We start from the raw sequence: 17,067 nt of genomic DNA, 5'->3' as shown, positions 1-17,067 counted from the left end.
CCCCCACCATAGATTTACTTGCAGGGAGCTGCTTTCCATGCTGCTTAGCTGCATTCCTGGCCATGTACATGTGTGTGGCCATGCATATGCACGCGGTGTAAGGGGGCCCTGGCCAGAAGGCATAATTATTATATTTATCAGTGAACGTTATCAGATACACCAGACCAAAAAAAGCCGATAGCTGATAATGTAAATTTCCCTCTTATCAGTGCCAATCTGAAATGCAGCTGATATATTGGTGCACCTCTACTTTTCACAGTGTCTGTTAAAGTGCACTTCATCTCACAAAAGCTTGTGTTAAATATATATGAAAGGCAGGGTAGATTTGTGCTAAATATATTACAAGCATAGTAGAAATAGATGTGACTCACCTTGCATCTCGTAGACTCACCAAAGTATGTATGCACATGCATGCATGTGCACTTCCAGTTTCATGAGTCTACAAGGTGAAAAGCCTTTCACGCATTTTTATCCTGCTTTTTATGTATATTTAGATATGAGCCAACAGTGTTCCCTTGTTGCCAAGGAAGCTAACAGCATCCTGGGCTACAGTAGTAGGAGTGTTACCAGCAGATTGAAGGAAGTGATTATTCCCTTCTTCAGCACTGGTGAGGTCACATCTGGAGTACTGTGTTTGGTTTTGGGCCCCCCACTACAGAAGGGATATGGACAAGTTGGAGAGAGTTCAGTGAAGAACAGTGAAAATGGTTAGGGGGCTGGGGCACAGGACTTGAGGAGAAGCTGCGGGAGCTGGGTTTATTTAGTCTGCAGAAGAGAAGACTGAGGGGGGATTTGATAGTAGCCTTTAACTACTTGAAGGGTGGTTCCAAGAGGATTGAACTGGACCAGGGGGGGCAAAATATGGCCCGTGGCCTGGATCTGGCCCATGAGGCCATTCTATCTGGCCCACGGGGCCCCTAAAAAAATTTAGAAAATTAATATTTATCTGTCTGTGGTTCATATAAAAAATGACAGGAACCAGGGCCAGTAGGACCCAGGGGAAGCCCGGCAGGCTCCCACAACAGCAGGGCCCACCCAGCCCCAGCAGGGGCTTCTGGCTTGGGACCATGTGGCTGCACTGGCCCCCGCCAGCTTGCCATGCCAGGCAGTGTTTGCTGTTGTTGACCACCCAGAGCTTGCGCGCTGGGCAGCCCAGAGGTGGTGGTGGTAAATGCTGCCCGGCGCAGCAAGCGGGGGGGCTGCAGCTGCTGTTGCCGCGGCACAGCCCTGACTGGTGAGCCTGGAGCCAGTGCGGGGCCCTGGCTGGCAGTGGGGGTGGGTTACAAGCTGGTGCTGAGCATGGGAAAAGCAGCCCCTTCCATGCCCCACGTGGGCTGTGAGTGGCTGCAACACAGGACGTTGACCACAGGGAGGAGGGGGTGCTGCTTTTCCCCACACTCAGCACCAGCTCATTCCCTGCTGCGGAACAGGGGTTTGGGGCTGTACACTGCTCCCTACCTGTACTGGGGGGCTCGGGGCACTGGGAGTGAGAGGGTACACAGGGCCCACATCGGTGTCCTGGGGCCAGCGCCGGCAGAGCCCAGAGCAGGGCGGCAGGAGTACAGGGGTCCCGGCTGGCAGGAGCTCTGTGGAGCCAGGCCAGCTCCCTGCTGGTGCAGCCCAACCCTGCTCCACAGACCCCTGCCAGCTTGCGCCCCACTCTGGGCCTCACTGGCACTGGCCCTAAGACATTGGGACATTGGTCTCAAGATGGTGATCAGGGGGTGGGGGACCTGTCAAGGGGTGGGGCTACCCATGAGGCCCTCAGCAGCTTCCCAAAACTGTGTAAGTGGCCCTCCACCCAAAGTAATTGCGTGCCCCTGAGCTAGACTGTTTTCAGTGGTGGCAGATGACAGAACAAGGAGCAATGGTCTCAAGTTGCAACACGGAAGGTTTACGTTGGATATTAGGAAAAGCTTTCTCACCAGGGTGATGGTGAAGCACTGGAACAGGTTACCTAGAGAGGTAGTGACATTTTCATCTTCGGAGGTTTTCAAGGCCCAGTGGAACAAAGCCCTGGCTGGAATGATCTAGTTGGGGATGGTCCTGCTTTGAGCAGCTGTTTGGACTAGATGACCTCCTGAGGAAACCTTCCAACCCTAATTTTGTATAATTCTATGATTTAGCACAAGCTTCCATGAGCTGAAGCGCACTTCAGGATGCCAGGCTTTTCACAGCATCTGATGAAGTACAGTTCAGCTCACAAAAGCTTGTGCTAAATATATGGGAGGGGCGGCAGGGTAGCTGTGCACCTTGTAGGCTCACAGAATTGCACATGTGTGCCTGCATGCATGTATACACACATGCTTGAATCTACAAGATGCAGAACTAGCCTCCCTTTCCCATATATTTAGCACAAGTTGAAGTGTGCTTCATCAGGTACTATGACAAGGAAGCTAGGCTTGACTACCCTGCCTTTCAAGTATATTTAGCACAAGTTTTCATGAGCTGAAGGCTCTGAGGAGCAGAGCACTGTTGTGCTAGATATTAAAGAAGCATGCTGCCTTGAGGACCTTGAAGTCTAAGGCCCTGAACTGCAATGATCTCTGTGACGACAAACTTGTTGGAATGCCTGAGAACTTGTTATGTGAGTTGTTCTCCCCATGCACAGTTTCAAGACAAAACAAGTTGTGCAGAGTAGGAAGGAAGTTGTACCAGTTCTATTTTACATTTCACACAGATGTTAGTAGCAGAATTGGGAATTGAACCCTGCTGAGTCAAGTATGTTAACCTCTGAACTGTCCTTTTTCTTCACTCACGAGTGCTGTCCCTCAGATGAAGTGTGGAAGTTTATATTTTTTTTTGGCTTTTTCTTTTAAAGGTGAATTGATGTTGCTTAACAAAGCTGTGGTGGCTTTTATGTTTAGGAGGATCTTCGAGTAGATGGCCGTGGCTGTGAAGACTATAGATGCATTGAAGTAGAAACAGATGTGGTATCAAACACAAGTGGATCTGCAAGGGTGAAGCTTGTAAGTACAACTCCCGGAATCTGTATATATTGTTGGTGGAGATTCTGAAACTGTTGTGATATTGAATTCAAGTCCATGACCTGGTTATAAATATAGTAACTTGTTATTGATAAATGCCACAGATTAGAGCTCGTGATATTGTAGGAGGTAGTGAAAATAAATGTATATGAACATTCTTTAGGAATGGTCTGTGTAACTTGAGCTAGGCATAGATGTCTGGGGGAAGTCTTCACTGTGAAATAATAGTGTTTAATCTGGCAAAAGCAGTCACTACTGTGAGCAATAGAGAGGGAATTATTTTCCATGTTAATATCACAGTTGAGTGGAATTACTATTCTAGGGCATATGACTTGTATGAAGAGATGGTAGCTATCACTTGAAATGTTATAATGGTTCTGAAAGTATTTATTTTGGAACTGAAATGATGCAAAAATGGATCTATAGAATGTCCTATTGATAGAAGACAAATATTTGTGGGCTAATGTGTTCATGATTAACAGTGCTCTTCAAAAAGCTTTAAATTATTAAAGCAAATATTGGCTCAGACTCAAAATGTGACATGGCAGAATAATTTATGCAAATAACTAATTAATTAAAACTGTTATGGATACATTTTAGAAGCAACTTGCTTGGAATATATTTCTGGTTGAACCGAGTGTTCATTTTAACAGGGCCACACTGACATCTTGGTAGGAGTCAAAGCTGAAATGGGAACGCCGAAGCTGGAGAAACCAGATGAAGGTTACCTGGAATTCTTTGTTGATTGGTCAGTATAATGTCAGAAAGCCCAAATTTTGAGTAAACAAAGAAGTCAGAAAAAACTGATGAACTGCGGTAAATTCCTTTTTTCAGCCTGATCTGCACAGGAGAAGCAAGCTATTGTATTGCTTTTGTAAATTATAGAATTTGTATTGCTACTCCTGCCGCACTGGTACGATTCTCTGAACCAAACAAAAACTAGCCAGTGTCAGCTTGATAAATATCCGCTAAAGTGCACAATTACTGTAACTCTTAAGAAAACAGAAGAGACGTTTGTGTTTGTATATTGTCCATCAGTTCTCTCCGTTCTCTGCAGGTCTTTCATACAGCAGTAAAGTGGATAAAAATGTATATATTTATTCCTCCCCTGTCCCAAATGAGAAATTTGTAAAAACAAGACCACAATAATTGGAAAACTGAGTCAGGGCCAGGTATGGTACCTAAAAACTGCTTCTAAAAATTATGTTAGATTTCAGATGTATACTGTCACTTCAAAACAATGGAAAAATAGTTGAAAACTTTATTTTTGGACTCTCAGTAGCAGTTTAATCCACTCTATATATTAAGGATATGTCATAGTTTCATAGATTTAGGGTCGGAAGGGACCTGGTAGGTCTTCTAGCCCGACCCCCCCGCCAGGGCGGGAGAACAACAAAACCCCAAAACAAGAAACGGGACTCAAATGAGTCCAGCCAGGTAGGCATCCAGCCTCTTCTTAAAGACCCCCAGGGTAGGGGCCAGCACCACTTCCCTTGGAAGTTGGTTCCAGCTCCTAGCCGCCCTAACTGTCACTTGGCTGCCTTGAGATGGATTTAATTATATTGTTTTTGATAAAGCACAATTTGTTCCATGAGCTAAAAACCATTGTTTCTTGCTTTCTCAGATGTAAATGAAGAATTGCTTAAACCAGTGAGTCTCAATCTTTTTAGAGTTAAGGTACCCTTCCATAACTATTTTGGAATTTGGGGTCGGTTTTCTGGGGTTTTTTGTTTTTAATAGAGCACCACTATGGTAAAACAATAGGGAATAACAACTACAGGAAAATAATATAGTATCTTTTTGTTGCAAAGAACCCAGAAAGACTTCATCAATTCCTGTTTGAAATCTCTGGTTTTATCTTGTGAATTGTTTGGTTTTGTGTACCTAACAGTGCTAATATTGTTCAGCATCCCTAAAGGGATCTTCTAGTACCCAGATTAAGGATTACTGGTTTATACTCACATTCCTGGTTGTCGATTGATGAAAGGGACCAGAGAGAGCCCAAGAGTCCAAGTTTCCATGTTTTAAGAACCAACACAGTGGCATCTCAGTGTGATTATGAATGTAACATGCTGCCATTTAGGTAGGGACAGTAGACATTGTTTGTGGACTTGTATGGATCAGAAAGTAGACACTGGAAATTTCTCGAGGTAACTGTTGTACATATACTTTTAAATAAAATCAACTGTTATTTGGTATTGTTACTTTTATGCTAGGCGTCTAAACAGCTGAGAAATTTCTTTCTCGGTTCTTAATACTGGAAGACTATTATTTTCTCCAAGAATGGGGTTCTTTTTCAGCCTATTATATATGAGTACAAGTTGCCCGGGCTGAAGAAATTCCTCACCACTCCACTGGCCCCCCACCTCTATGCTCCTTCTATGTCCTTCAAAACAAAAAATGCCGGACAGGTTTAGTTGGCCTAGTTCAGTTTCTTGTCTCTGGCCACTGGCACTGGCCAACAGTTGTTTCAGAGGAAGGTGCAACAAAAGAAAATCTTGCAGTAAGAAGGTATGAGATAATCATCCCCTTAAGGGAAAGGTTTTTTGTTTTTTTTTTGATCCTGTTGTCTATAGGCACCACATTATTTGCATCTTTCACTTCTCTCACAACCATTACTAAAGCTTGTTATCCAGTTTGCAGTATGCCAAGTAAGATCAGAGCCCTGTAGTTTTAGCAGTGAAGATCAGTATAAAAATTGATAGTTATTCTCCAGTAGCTGCTAAAGAATATTTAATTGGCAGTATTTCTTTTTCCATCTGCTCCAGTTACCAGAGAGGTCTGGCCTGTCAGTTCCAAGACTTGCATATGAAGTGTCCCCAATTGCACTTTCTTCGTCTTCTGGGGCTAGTCCTGACCAATACTAAATGAAAAAACCCCAAGGCTGGAAATTGCTGCATCCTTCTCCCTGGCTCACTAATGTTCAGTGAAATGGGCTACCAGCCAGGGTCCTTTTGGGTTAGTGAACAAATAATATCAGGTGCTGCTTGTCAGTTTGGAGGTATGTCCATTAGCTAAAACAAGTGCCTTGAGGGACCAAGAAAATGAACTGGTGTTCTGTTTTCATCAGAAACTAATATTGCACATTCTCAAATTCTTGTTAAATTATCTTAATTTGGAACTGTATTTTGTAGTTGTCATCTGTCTCGCTTCATGGCAGGGGGGGGTCAGAGAGAGGCAAGCAGCTGTGTGTGAATGGATGTTGTGATTAGAGAACCTGTTCCTGACCTAGCAGTCTTAACTGACTGCCTATAGTGGGTGCTCAGCCTCTGGCCAACAGGCCAAATGGGACTAGCCAAGCCTTAGAATCCAGCCTGCAGGGCTCCCAATGGGTTGGGAAATTTGGCAATGAAGGAGCAGTGCCAGCGCTGCCATCCCTCCCTACTGCCAAAATGCCAAGCTCCACGGGATGGGTCAGAGCTGGGCCATAACCCTTCCCCGATATGGCCAGATTGGAGCCAGGCCATGCCCCCTTTTCCTCCAGGCTGCCAGGTGGGGGCCAGCCTGGACTCCCTTCTCCATATGGGCCAGGCCCCACTCCGTCCCCTCTCCTCAGGGCTGGGCTCAGCCCCCTTCCATCTGTCAGCCTGGTTGGGGCTAGGTCATGCTCCCTTCCTCCCATGGGGCAAGCCATGTCCCGTCTTTCTGTGGGGCTGGTTGAGGCCAGGTCACAGCACCTTCTACCACATGGCTGTTTGGTGTTTGTCCAGATGGGGGCCCCACAGGGTCTGCCCTGCAGAGGGAATGGGCACTGTCCATCCAGCTCACTAGCCAAAAAGGTTGAATACCACTGACCTATGTGAATGGTGTGTTTCCCTTCAAGATAAAAGTGTGATGGCTACAGCCTGCACTTGGGAAAACTGAAGTTGGTTTGAGAATGCTTTTGTCCCTTCTTAGGTTCAAGAAGGTTTTCTAAAATAACTTTTTTTGGAGGTTTTTTTGTTGTTGTTGCTTTTTTGAGACAAGTTATTTGTTCTCTCTGAAGTGAAGTATAGTTAAAAAATGGTGATGCTAGATACATGCAGTTGTAACTCTAGGCTATGAACAAACACAACATTTGTCTCAAGAGAATCCATTTTTTCCTGGGACAAATTGTGATCATCCAGGCATTCCTTTCCGTTGTTCTGGGACAGACCCTGAAAAGGTTTGAGAGTTAAGATCCACTAACAGGTTGTCCTGGGAAATTGCAAAATGTGTCTCATTGGATGTCCTGGGATTGCATCAGTGGCAAAAAAGCAGCAGTGCATTCAGCCAGTCACTGAGCCCCTGTCAGAGGTTTGGCATGTGGACATGACAGTCCCACAACTTTTCTGCTCTGGGACAGACACAGGTCACAACTAGTCCTGGAGCAAATACAACATCTAATGTCTGCTCATGCTCTGTAATTACAGTGTTTTTTTTTTCAGGCTGCCACTAGATGGTAGAATTGTACATAATTTCACAACATGGTCTTCATTGTTGAAATATGAGGCTTAAGATTTTATTTGTTCAAATTAAGAATTCTTTTTCCCTTGGTGCTCTTATGCTGTCATTCAAGCACTTACTTTCTAAGACTTCTTGGCTTCCTTACGCTATTGGAACAGTCCTAGGCTTCCAGATGAACCACCTTCTGTCCAGAAAACCCTATTTCTCTCCACCCTTTGTTCTGTTGACTACACTTTTCTTAGCTTCTATACTGAGAGAGGCATATGGCCCCTTTCATCTTACAGTGAGTGCTGTTACTTGTAGCACATGGTTTGGGGTCAATTGACAGTTGATTTGTTCTGTTTTTTCACAAAAGCAAGTTCATGGCCTGCACAATAGTCATGTCTCCTCCAATATGTGGGGGGGCTGAAGTGAGTGCCCAAGATGTCTCATACTGGAATGTTGCTCTACATCATAAGCATATCCTTTAAATAGGGGTGCACTGGAGTAGATACCGATAGCCAATTTTTAAGTATTCCGATACCATCTCACCATCGGATACCAATCCAATTTCCAATACCAGCCCAGCAGCTTGGAGAGCTGCATGCAGCTGGTAAGTCTAGTGTGGTAGAAGGGGAAGGGTGCGGGGGCAGATCAAGGCCCCTGCAGTGAGGGGCAAGTGGGGCTGGGGAAGCACTGGCCAGCTGGGGTGGGGCGGGCATGGGATGGAGCCGCGGCTTGTCCAGGGGCGTGGAGGGGAGGCTCCCCACACTGTGTGCTGCTCATGCAGGAGCTGCTGGTCCGGTGCTTGCCTGCTCGTCCGGCAGCTCCCAGCACTACTCCTGCTACTTGTCCAAGAGGGCATGGGAGAGGGTGTACCCCCCAGACTGGGGCAGGGTGAGCGGGGAAGAGCTCCACACAGATTTGGGGGCACGGCTCCCCATGCCCTCCCAGATGAGTGGCGCACAGCAATGGGAGCTGTCTGCGCCCCCTGGACAAGCTGCAGCTGGGCAGCATTTGCCTCTGCCCCTTCCCCAGCCCTACTTCTCCCTCGCTGTGGGGTCCTTGATCTGCCTCCCCACACATACCATACTTACCAGCTGCACACAGCTGTCCAAGCTGCTGAGCTGTGCTCCTCCCTGCCTGTATGCTGCCTGTGGATGTATGCACGCACGGGCATTTATCAGCCAAATTATCAGCTACTTCAAGTTGATTTCCAGTATGATCAATTTTCTTTATATTGGTGCTGATCCAATATCAGACGGATGTACCGGTGCAGCTCTACTATTAAATGTGATGCTTTCTCTGTGTTTCTATCTTGGTATTAAAAAAAAAAAAAAGAGAGAGAGACTTGTTTAATGCTTTTGACTGCACCAGTGATCTGTCATTGGTTATACTGCAAATTTAAGAATAAAAAAGACAATTGCCCTGACACACAAATCTGGATTCAATGCACATTCAGAGCATGAGTTTGGATATTTTTAAATTTGTTTTATCTTTGAATAAAGGGAGTGAGGATCTGCACTTTTTTGTCTAAGTCTGCCATCTGTTCTGCTTTAAAAGCTGGACTCCCCTTAGCTCCTGCTGGGTTTCCGGACTTGTTTTGCTGGTTTGTGCTGAAATGCATAGGCCATAAGTTTTGCAGCTGTGCCACCCTGTGAATGGTGGGCAATTCTGTTGATATGCTTTTGATACTGTCCTTTTGGTACTGTAAACCATCATAAAGGTCCCTAGATGATCTCATCAGATGTCAGTTTCCTGGGTTATCACAAGTCATCTGCATACTTCCTAAATGGCATGCAAGAAGTAGTGCAGTCACTCTTGGCTCTTTCAGAGTCGGGCCACCCCTTCACTCCTTTTGAATGTGGTGGCATTCCTGGTTTGGAACTAATTAGGACTGCCTCAGCTTATCTCAGTGCTTCTCAACTGGGTGTTGCTGCCTCCAGATAAAATTGCTCAGTGGGCCTACTGCGCACACAGTCCAGGGAGAGCAATGGCACTTGTAAGTGCTCCTCCTACATTAAGACTTATCAGCCTAAAGCAGGTAGGAACTGCCATGGGCTTTATAGCCCTTTCTGTTCTGGCCCCTCTTATGCTCCTTCTAGAAACTGTCCCACATGCCTGTTTCTGAGATAAGGGAGGGGGTGCAGACCAGGAATGATCATGCAACACAAAGCAGGTCCTGTCTGCTGTAGATTAATTAGAGCCCTAGTGCAGCAGGAGTGTGTGCGGGGCAGTTTTAGTTGGCTACTGCTACAGGCATGGTAGCATCGGCAGCATGGCACGCCTGTGGGGGCATTAATAGTGCTCTGGTTAAGAACCATTGGAGTAGAGGTTAGAGATCCCTGTCAGTCTTGTTTGACCTGTTTTAAGGTCAGAAATTAAGATATATAAATGACCATGTATGAGGTGATTTTTACAGAGAAAAAAGATCCTGGTGCAGAGAGAAAAAAAGCTATTATATTTGGTATAGTGAACGGGTCTTTCCATGGAGATATGGAGCTAGATGAGTATGAGCTGCTACTGCTTGAGAGCAGACAAGTACTTTATTGTGATTTGCTTTTTGGCATTTTTATCCCTCCAGATAAACTCCTTTTATGGATAAACTGGAGCCTGGAGCAGGTAAATGTTTCATGATGCCTACACATATGTTAGTGTTACACCTCAACTGCAGGTAGATTTGAGGTGGCTCGAGCAGTAAGTGAGACTTCACACCATTCCAGTCATACAGGATACATTGATTTATTGACAGATAATAAACAAAGTAAAATAAAATAATCAGATACATTACGTATAGGATGAGTAGTTTTGGCAATGTTGCTAGCCAGGCTTAGTCATCAGGCAAGGGGGCGTATGTGCATCTGCACAGTGGTGTTTTTGGTGTTGCGTCCCCCAATTACTTTTCATGCAACCTTCTATTTTATACCTCACAGTTCTTTGTTTGCTGTCATCCAGTCAAAGTCCACCACCTCTTCAGTTGCTCATCCTCGTCTGTGTCTCATCTCCATGTTTTGTGCTTGTCTCCTTTCGGTTCCTATTTTTCTGTCATCTTACCTGTTCTTCTGAATAATCAGCAAGTTATCAAGCTTGTAACAATCATCTGAAAATGATTTTCAGATTACAAAGGGGGCCCGTTGTGGTCAGCTCAATCTTGTTCTATTTCAAATATAGATATTTCCTTCTTTTTGTAGCCAGTCTAGACCTCCACATGGTCCCCATCGTGACCTTAACTTATAACATCATGTTAATCTGTGATCAGTCTGAACTGTGATACAACTTGTTCTATATATGTTTTCCTTTCTCTGCCTTAATGTGGATAGGTCCAGGTGTAGTTTGTCTGTTTAGTACTCAGTGCTACCTATAGTCAGACAGTTAGCTTTGTCTTTGTTTCATATCCTAAGAGGGTTACTGGAAGGTTACTGCTTTTGCAAGAACAGCAGCAAAAAGCAGGCTCCACTTTCCTAGAAGCCTTTTAGGCTTGACACGTCTCTTAGGAGCCTACAGTCACTTTGCAAAATGGGGGGCATGCACTACACTAGGAAAACTTTCTGGGTGTTGTTTGCAAATTGGACCAATGCATATCAACAATGAAAATAAATAACAGGTCTCCTTACTGGGGGTATTATATTTCAAGCAATTCTGTCTGTCTGGATTCAGGGAGATGCATAAAATTCACTTATATATAATGTGATCAGGTAATCAGATATTCTTAAATATTGCAGGAAGTGTACAGCTTTATAGAATTATGTAATGAGGCTGTGCTATGGGAACAGGCATGAAGTTCCTTCAACACCAACTCGACATTTCTTGACTCAGTAATATGTTAGTTTAAAAGCTCACCAAAACAGCACTAGATTTACAAATCTAGTTTGCAGTTTGTCAAAGACAATTCATCAAAAGTTAGATTGTCCAACTTGAGTAAAATAATATACTAGTTAATCTCAGTTATATATGAATTTACTTTCAGGAATGATGCATCTTTCATTTAAAAAAAACAAAAAACTCTAATGGTTTTGATTGTTTTAGGCCTGATACTTGGGGATGACAGGGGTGCTGAACTATTCAAGCAGAAACGCTGGGGATGATAACATCAGAGGGACTGATCTGGAGAGATGGTCTGTGGTGGTGGCTTTTGTATATTAGATCCTTTAGTAAGAGTTTTGATTGACTCCAAAATTATATTCTGTGTAGGTGTCACATTGTCTTTAGCAATGACAAGATCTTTGTGCATGCCACAAAGAAGGCACCTGTCCTTTTTCATGATATCGGTGTAACTGGCAAAATATTTCAAACAACCAAGTGTAAACATGTCTGTACCAAACTGTTAAGATATTTGGTGTCCTAAAGGTGGCAGTGTTTACTGTGTATTTGAAATCTGTTATCTGATCCATAACTGGCGTTTTTCCTCCTTTCCTTTTTGATTGTAAATGACTGCATCAAAATAATATGACTAAGATATATTAAAATTCATTGAGGCAGTTATCCTGATCAAATACTTCATCTTGTTTCTTCCTTGGGCAAAACTCCCATTGTTCAAGTAAAATTTTCAGTATTGATTTGATGTTGAGAGTTACATCATTTCCAGTAAAGAAAATTAGGCCTTGACTCTTCATATGGTTATATATATATACACACCTTATCCATATGAGTAAGCCTGTTGCTATCTAGGGTCTACCCATCTGCAGAAGCTTGCGAAATTGAACCCTTAATTGTGTGATTTAGTAATACTGAACATTACGCGCTTTACAATTGCATTATATTTCCATTAGATGGGATCATAGTTGCTCATTTATTACCACAATGTAATAAGATTATGCATCTACAAATGAGTGCAGCATCCTGCTGAAGACTGACTAAAAGTAATCTGGATTAACCTAGGCAGATTTTTCACCACAGCTACCACTACAAAGACAAAATTCACTTGCATACAGTGCAGTAAGTGTTCCAGGTACCTTTTTTTTGTAGAAGCAAATACTTGGTTGACAGTATTACAGGGTAGAATTTCAAGGACTTGACATTCATCTTACAGTGGTTTATATGATTAGTTTAGGTTAGCCTTTTCCAAACTGGGGTGGGGGGATATCTTTCCGGGGGTTTAGGGGGGTGGAGAGTGGGGCATGAAAGGTACAAGGGAGGGAAATCATGGTGGCACTTGGTCATATCCCCCTATTTCAGCCACTCTTGTGCCCCCTACTTCAGCTGCCACCTACACTTCTCCTGCCACTGCTTCCCCTCTCCACCACTGGCAGGAGGAAGTGGCGGCTGAAATAAAGGGGAATACTTGAGTGCCTAGCTTTATATGGTGGGCTATAAACCCACAGGTACGGGGAACTGTGTTTTAGGTTATAAGTAGATTACTTCCATAAGTAAAGTATTTGTCTTCCTACTAGGTACTTGCATTCATGTGATAGTGGTACGGGTGACTGTTGATGGCTGATCTTGCAATTTAAATAAAAAAATGTAAACAAGAAATCTGTGTTCTTGATTGTCTAGCAAATTCACTTCAGTATTTTCCTGTTACTTTCAAACGCATTAAATTAGTCTTGAGGAACTCTCTGCTCTTCGTTGTCCTGTAACCAGAATTTAGATTTGTCAGAGCAGAGAAGTCTGTAAGAGTGAGAGAAAAGGTGCAGTTTCTTCTAACGGTGCACAGCTTGGGAATGGTTTGTCTTTTCTGTATACTACAGTGCAATCAAGACAAAGCTTAAAGCACTTGCTTGTTTCTTAGTTTTCTTGTTTGGACATTTTTGTTCTATTTCCCCAGGACTTGGAGGAATTTGTATAAGTGCACTGTCTTGGTTTGTTAGAATTCTGGTTTTAGCAATATGTAAGACCCCAGGCACCCAAAGCCTTCCTGCATGGCTGCCATCAGCAAAAAGTTGTTATTTTGGAATTAAGAAAGCCAAGGATGTATGTGTTTGCGAAATCCATTTTGTAAAACAATGTTGTTTAATTGGTGCTTGCCATAAGCTGCTGAGGATAATGAGATGCTATCTATAAGCAACTTGGTAGCAGAGTCTCCAGTAAAGAACTTGCCAATTAAGGTTATGCAGTCATGCCATTCTAAAACGCACCTCTTCTGCTTGTCATATTGTCACTTCTTCCTTTTCTCACCTGCGCTTTTGTCTCATTAATTTAACATTCAGCTCTAACAGGCTGTATTGTTATTCATTTGAAAATTATTGCAGCTTTCTCAGTGTTGTTTGAAAGGGTGAAGATAATTGCATGTTATAGTTCTAAAGAAATGTTTTTCCAGAAAGGTAAGGAACTATATAGTGTGGAAGCTACTGGGAATCAAGACTCCTACGCTCTCTGAAAGGCCTTTAAACTAATTTTCTGTTATGAAGAAATCTACTTATACTTCCCCTGTTTCCTTTCCACACTTTATGAAGTGCCTTCTTCACAGGTATTATTATTATCAGATATTGTGAGGTTTAACAGTTAGAAAATGCTTTGAGTTTCTTCAATTAGAAGAATTGAATTTGCAGTGTTTCTTGGTTTAAAAATGGAAAATATTTTATCTTTTCTTTCTTCTCTCTCCCCCCCACCCTTTCTTTCCTTCCCACTCCAGTTCAGCAAATGCTACTCCTGAATTTGAAGGCCGGGGAGGAGAAGAGCTGGGCACAGAAATAGCAAATACGTTGTACAGAATATTTAGTAATGACAGCAGCATAGATCTAAAATCGCTTTGTATTAACCCCAGAGAACACTGTTGGATTCTCTATGTTGATGTCTTGGTAAGTAAATCAAAAGGAGAGTGAATGAAGTTCAAGACACTGGTCCAGGGAATGTTAGTGTGCATGTTATATAAAAGTCAGTGTTCTCTTAAATAGCACAGAATGTCTGCACCTTGCTATAATGCTGTGTGTGTATGGGGCGGGGGTGTTAACACTATCATTGCTACTAGATACCTGGAACAGAATAAAAAAGAAATTTCAAGAAGATGATTGGCTTTGGTTTGTTTTTAGCTTTTCTATGCGAAGAGTAGCTTTTATTAATTGCATGGGTATAGGGCGAGTGACTAATAGTGGAAACAAAATTTTGTCCGTGTTTTGATGTTACCTTAGTGAGTCGCTAATGGCAATAGCATGTTTAAAGCTCTCTGAGAGAGAGACTTGGGTATGGGTCTGAGAGTGAGGAAACCTGAGCTGCCACTTCTGTATTCGTCAGATGTGTAACTGATAAATATCTCAAGGGGTTTTTCTTAATCTAGATCTGGCAACATTTGTAAAGTCTTTAGACTGTGTAAAGCTCAGCGAATATTAATATTCTTATCAAAACCAAGTGTAATATTTTTTAGAAAATGAGAACACTCAAACTGAGAAGAGGCCTAAGCAAATAAATGAACATAAAATGCAAACCCATTATGTTCTTTTAAAAAGGCATTAGTCTAATTGTAGTGGGCATGGTGCATACTGTGACTTACCTTGCTGTACAGAATGATCAAACATAGTGACATTTCATAGTCGCAGCAGTCTGCTTATCAGAGCCTAAAATAATTTAATAGAAATGGTAATTCTGGTTCTGAGGAATAGCACAAGAAACTTCAATTATTTTGTAATTATGAACAGAGCTGCAGAATATTAAGTACTGCGCATATTTCCATGAAGTCAGTAAATAACTTTTAGAATCTCATTTTAGGTTCAAATATTGCAAGCAAGATGCTTCTTGCTTGACATGCATTATGACATCGTTTAATGTGAGGGCGCACTTTCTCTGTATACCTAATATATGATAGAATAATGCTAGCTATAGGTGTGTTGGGGGCAGGGGGTTGGTTCTTTTCCAAATTTATATTGATTAAGTTTATTTCCTTGTAGCTGTTCTCTTGTTACACAGTCTGTCATTTACACAGTCAGGTTCATGCCTTTTAATTGCTTGGAAATTGTCCTAATGAACCAAAGTTTGTCTTCTAATCTAAATAGTAACACGAGGAATATTCAAAGGTTTAGTAAGGATGAAAGGCTGGTCTTTAAAGACATCTGTACCTCTTCCTACTATCATACTGGAGCCAGGGGCTCAGATAGTATACTTAAGTATTGCATTAGAGATGCACTATAGTGGAAATACACATCACATTCAGGTTAATATTAAAAAGTAGACCTTTTTCTTTTTGCTTCTGTATAATCCTGAACAAATTTAGTAAGAGAACTCTGTGGACTGCATTTTTGCCTTCTCAGTGCATAAAAATAGCTCCTTTTTAGTGTTAAAGTTGCCAAGTAAATTGAGGGGAGAATAGACTTGATTAAAGTTCCATTTAAAGGTTTAAAAATGCAGAATTCTTGCATCAGAGTGAATACAGCACGGCTATTTCCAAAGTAGCTTGTTCTGAAAAGTCTCTCTGATACCAGTGAATTCTTGGTTCATTTCTCCTCACTACTTATTTACTTCTGTGACCTTGTGGACAGTTAGCAGAATTGAGCTCCTGTTTAAAAGTAGAATTTCCTAACTGCAGCCTTAGAAAGAGAAAAGATTGATCTTTGAGATGTTTATGGATAGTTACGTATCTGATAGGAAAAACAGACACCGGATAAAAAAAATTTTGCTAGCGGCCAACAGCATTAGTTTGACACTTGTCTTAACTGCTATACAGTCCCACTGCAAATGTTTAATGGACTGCAGGGAAAGTAGCTCTTACCTATACAGACTTCAAATTCACATGCAACCCTCTCCTGCCCCTGGGCTCTCAGCTATGTGTTGGATGCACATTGGTGTTTTCAGAGGAAATGACTGTTGCTTTTTATTAAAAAAATAAAAAAAATAAAAGGAATTTTAAAAGAGCAGCATAAAGCATGAGCATGGTCTGAATCACAGAGCTGCAATGTTTTGCATCCACGTTTTTTTCTGTATTTGATATTAAATGTCCTAAAATCATTTTTACTGTGTATTTCCATAAAGAAGGCTATAAACTATGTCAGATTGTTCCAGTAGCATGTCCTGGAAGAAGGACATAGTGCACACAGGGAGAGTCCGTTAGGTGCCACTGAAGTCTTAGCCGTTCTCTGATGAAAATCAATAGGTAGGGTTTTTTGTTCACTTTGAATGACTATTCTAAAATATTTTTCAGCCTTAGCAAAGAAAAATTTCCTCCAAGAATGTTTAACAGGTTGGGCTCTTCCCCCACACTCTTGAATTACTGATGAGCTAAAAGTGTGCAGTTTAAGAGAATTGTGCCCATCTTCTTAACTTATTTTTCCTTTCTGCAACTCAGACAGCTGAAGAGGTGTTCTTTAAATGTAACTTTGCCCAGCATAGAACGTTTGGTCCTAGAAAAGGTGGCTTGTTTGTTTAGGAAAGAATTGTATTGAGCCTAGCACACTGGGTTCCTAGCTTGTTGGTGCCGCTGCAATACAAATAAGGGTTTACAATAGAAGTCTGAACATAACCTTAGCAACAATGCAGGCACATTCCATTATTGTACTTTAATAAAGATATTGTCTGTTCTTTCAGCAAGTGCCAGCTATTAAATGTATAGTTCTAACTGAAAGATCTGTTCTTCAGTATTTTGTTAGGCAAGTTTCTGCGCTATGCTTAATTTTGAGTGAGTACTTGAAACTCTGTGGTCCTCCAGAAAACTCCCTGGAAGATCGATCCCCAGATAAAACAGTGCCTTTTTCTACTTCTTTTTTGGTATTAATATCAAATGGGAGCAGACAGCAGTATTACTGTGGATATA

At 42.3% G+C, this 17,067-nt stretch overlaps 1 protein-coding gene across 2 annotated transcripts in view; it reads left to right on the top strand.

Moving 5' to 3' along the window:
• Positions 1-17,067, top strand: part of EXOSC7 (exosome component 7) — a 35,468-nt gene that overhangs the window by 1,540 nt on the left and 16,861 nt on the right. For both annotated transcript variants that reach the window (XM_019508891.1, XM_019508892.1), the window contains exons 2-4: positions 2,868-2,969; positions 3,641-3,735; positions 13,963-14,128. In XM_019508891.1, the coding sequence (XP_019364436.1) occupies positions 2,868-2,969; positions 3,641-3,735; positions 13,963-14,128 (363 nt within the window). The remainder of the gene's footprint in view (positions 1-2,867; positions 2,970-3,640; positions 3,736-13,962; positions 14,129-17,067) is intronic.

The sequence above is a fragment of the Gavialis gangeticus genome, unplaced genomic scaffold, assembly GCF_001723915.1.
Source record: "Gavialis gangeticus isolate Ggan-Ray unplaced genomic scaffold, GavGan_comp1, whole genome shotgun sequence".
NCBI classification, from domain to species: Eukaryota; Metazoa; Chordata; order Crocodylia; family Gavialidae; genus Gavialis; species Gavialis gangeticus.
Note: the sequence above shows the minus strand (reverse complement) of the source record. Positions and strands in the feature narration are given on the sequence as shown.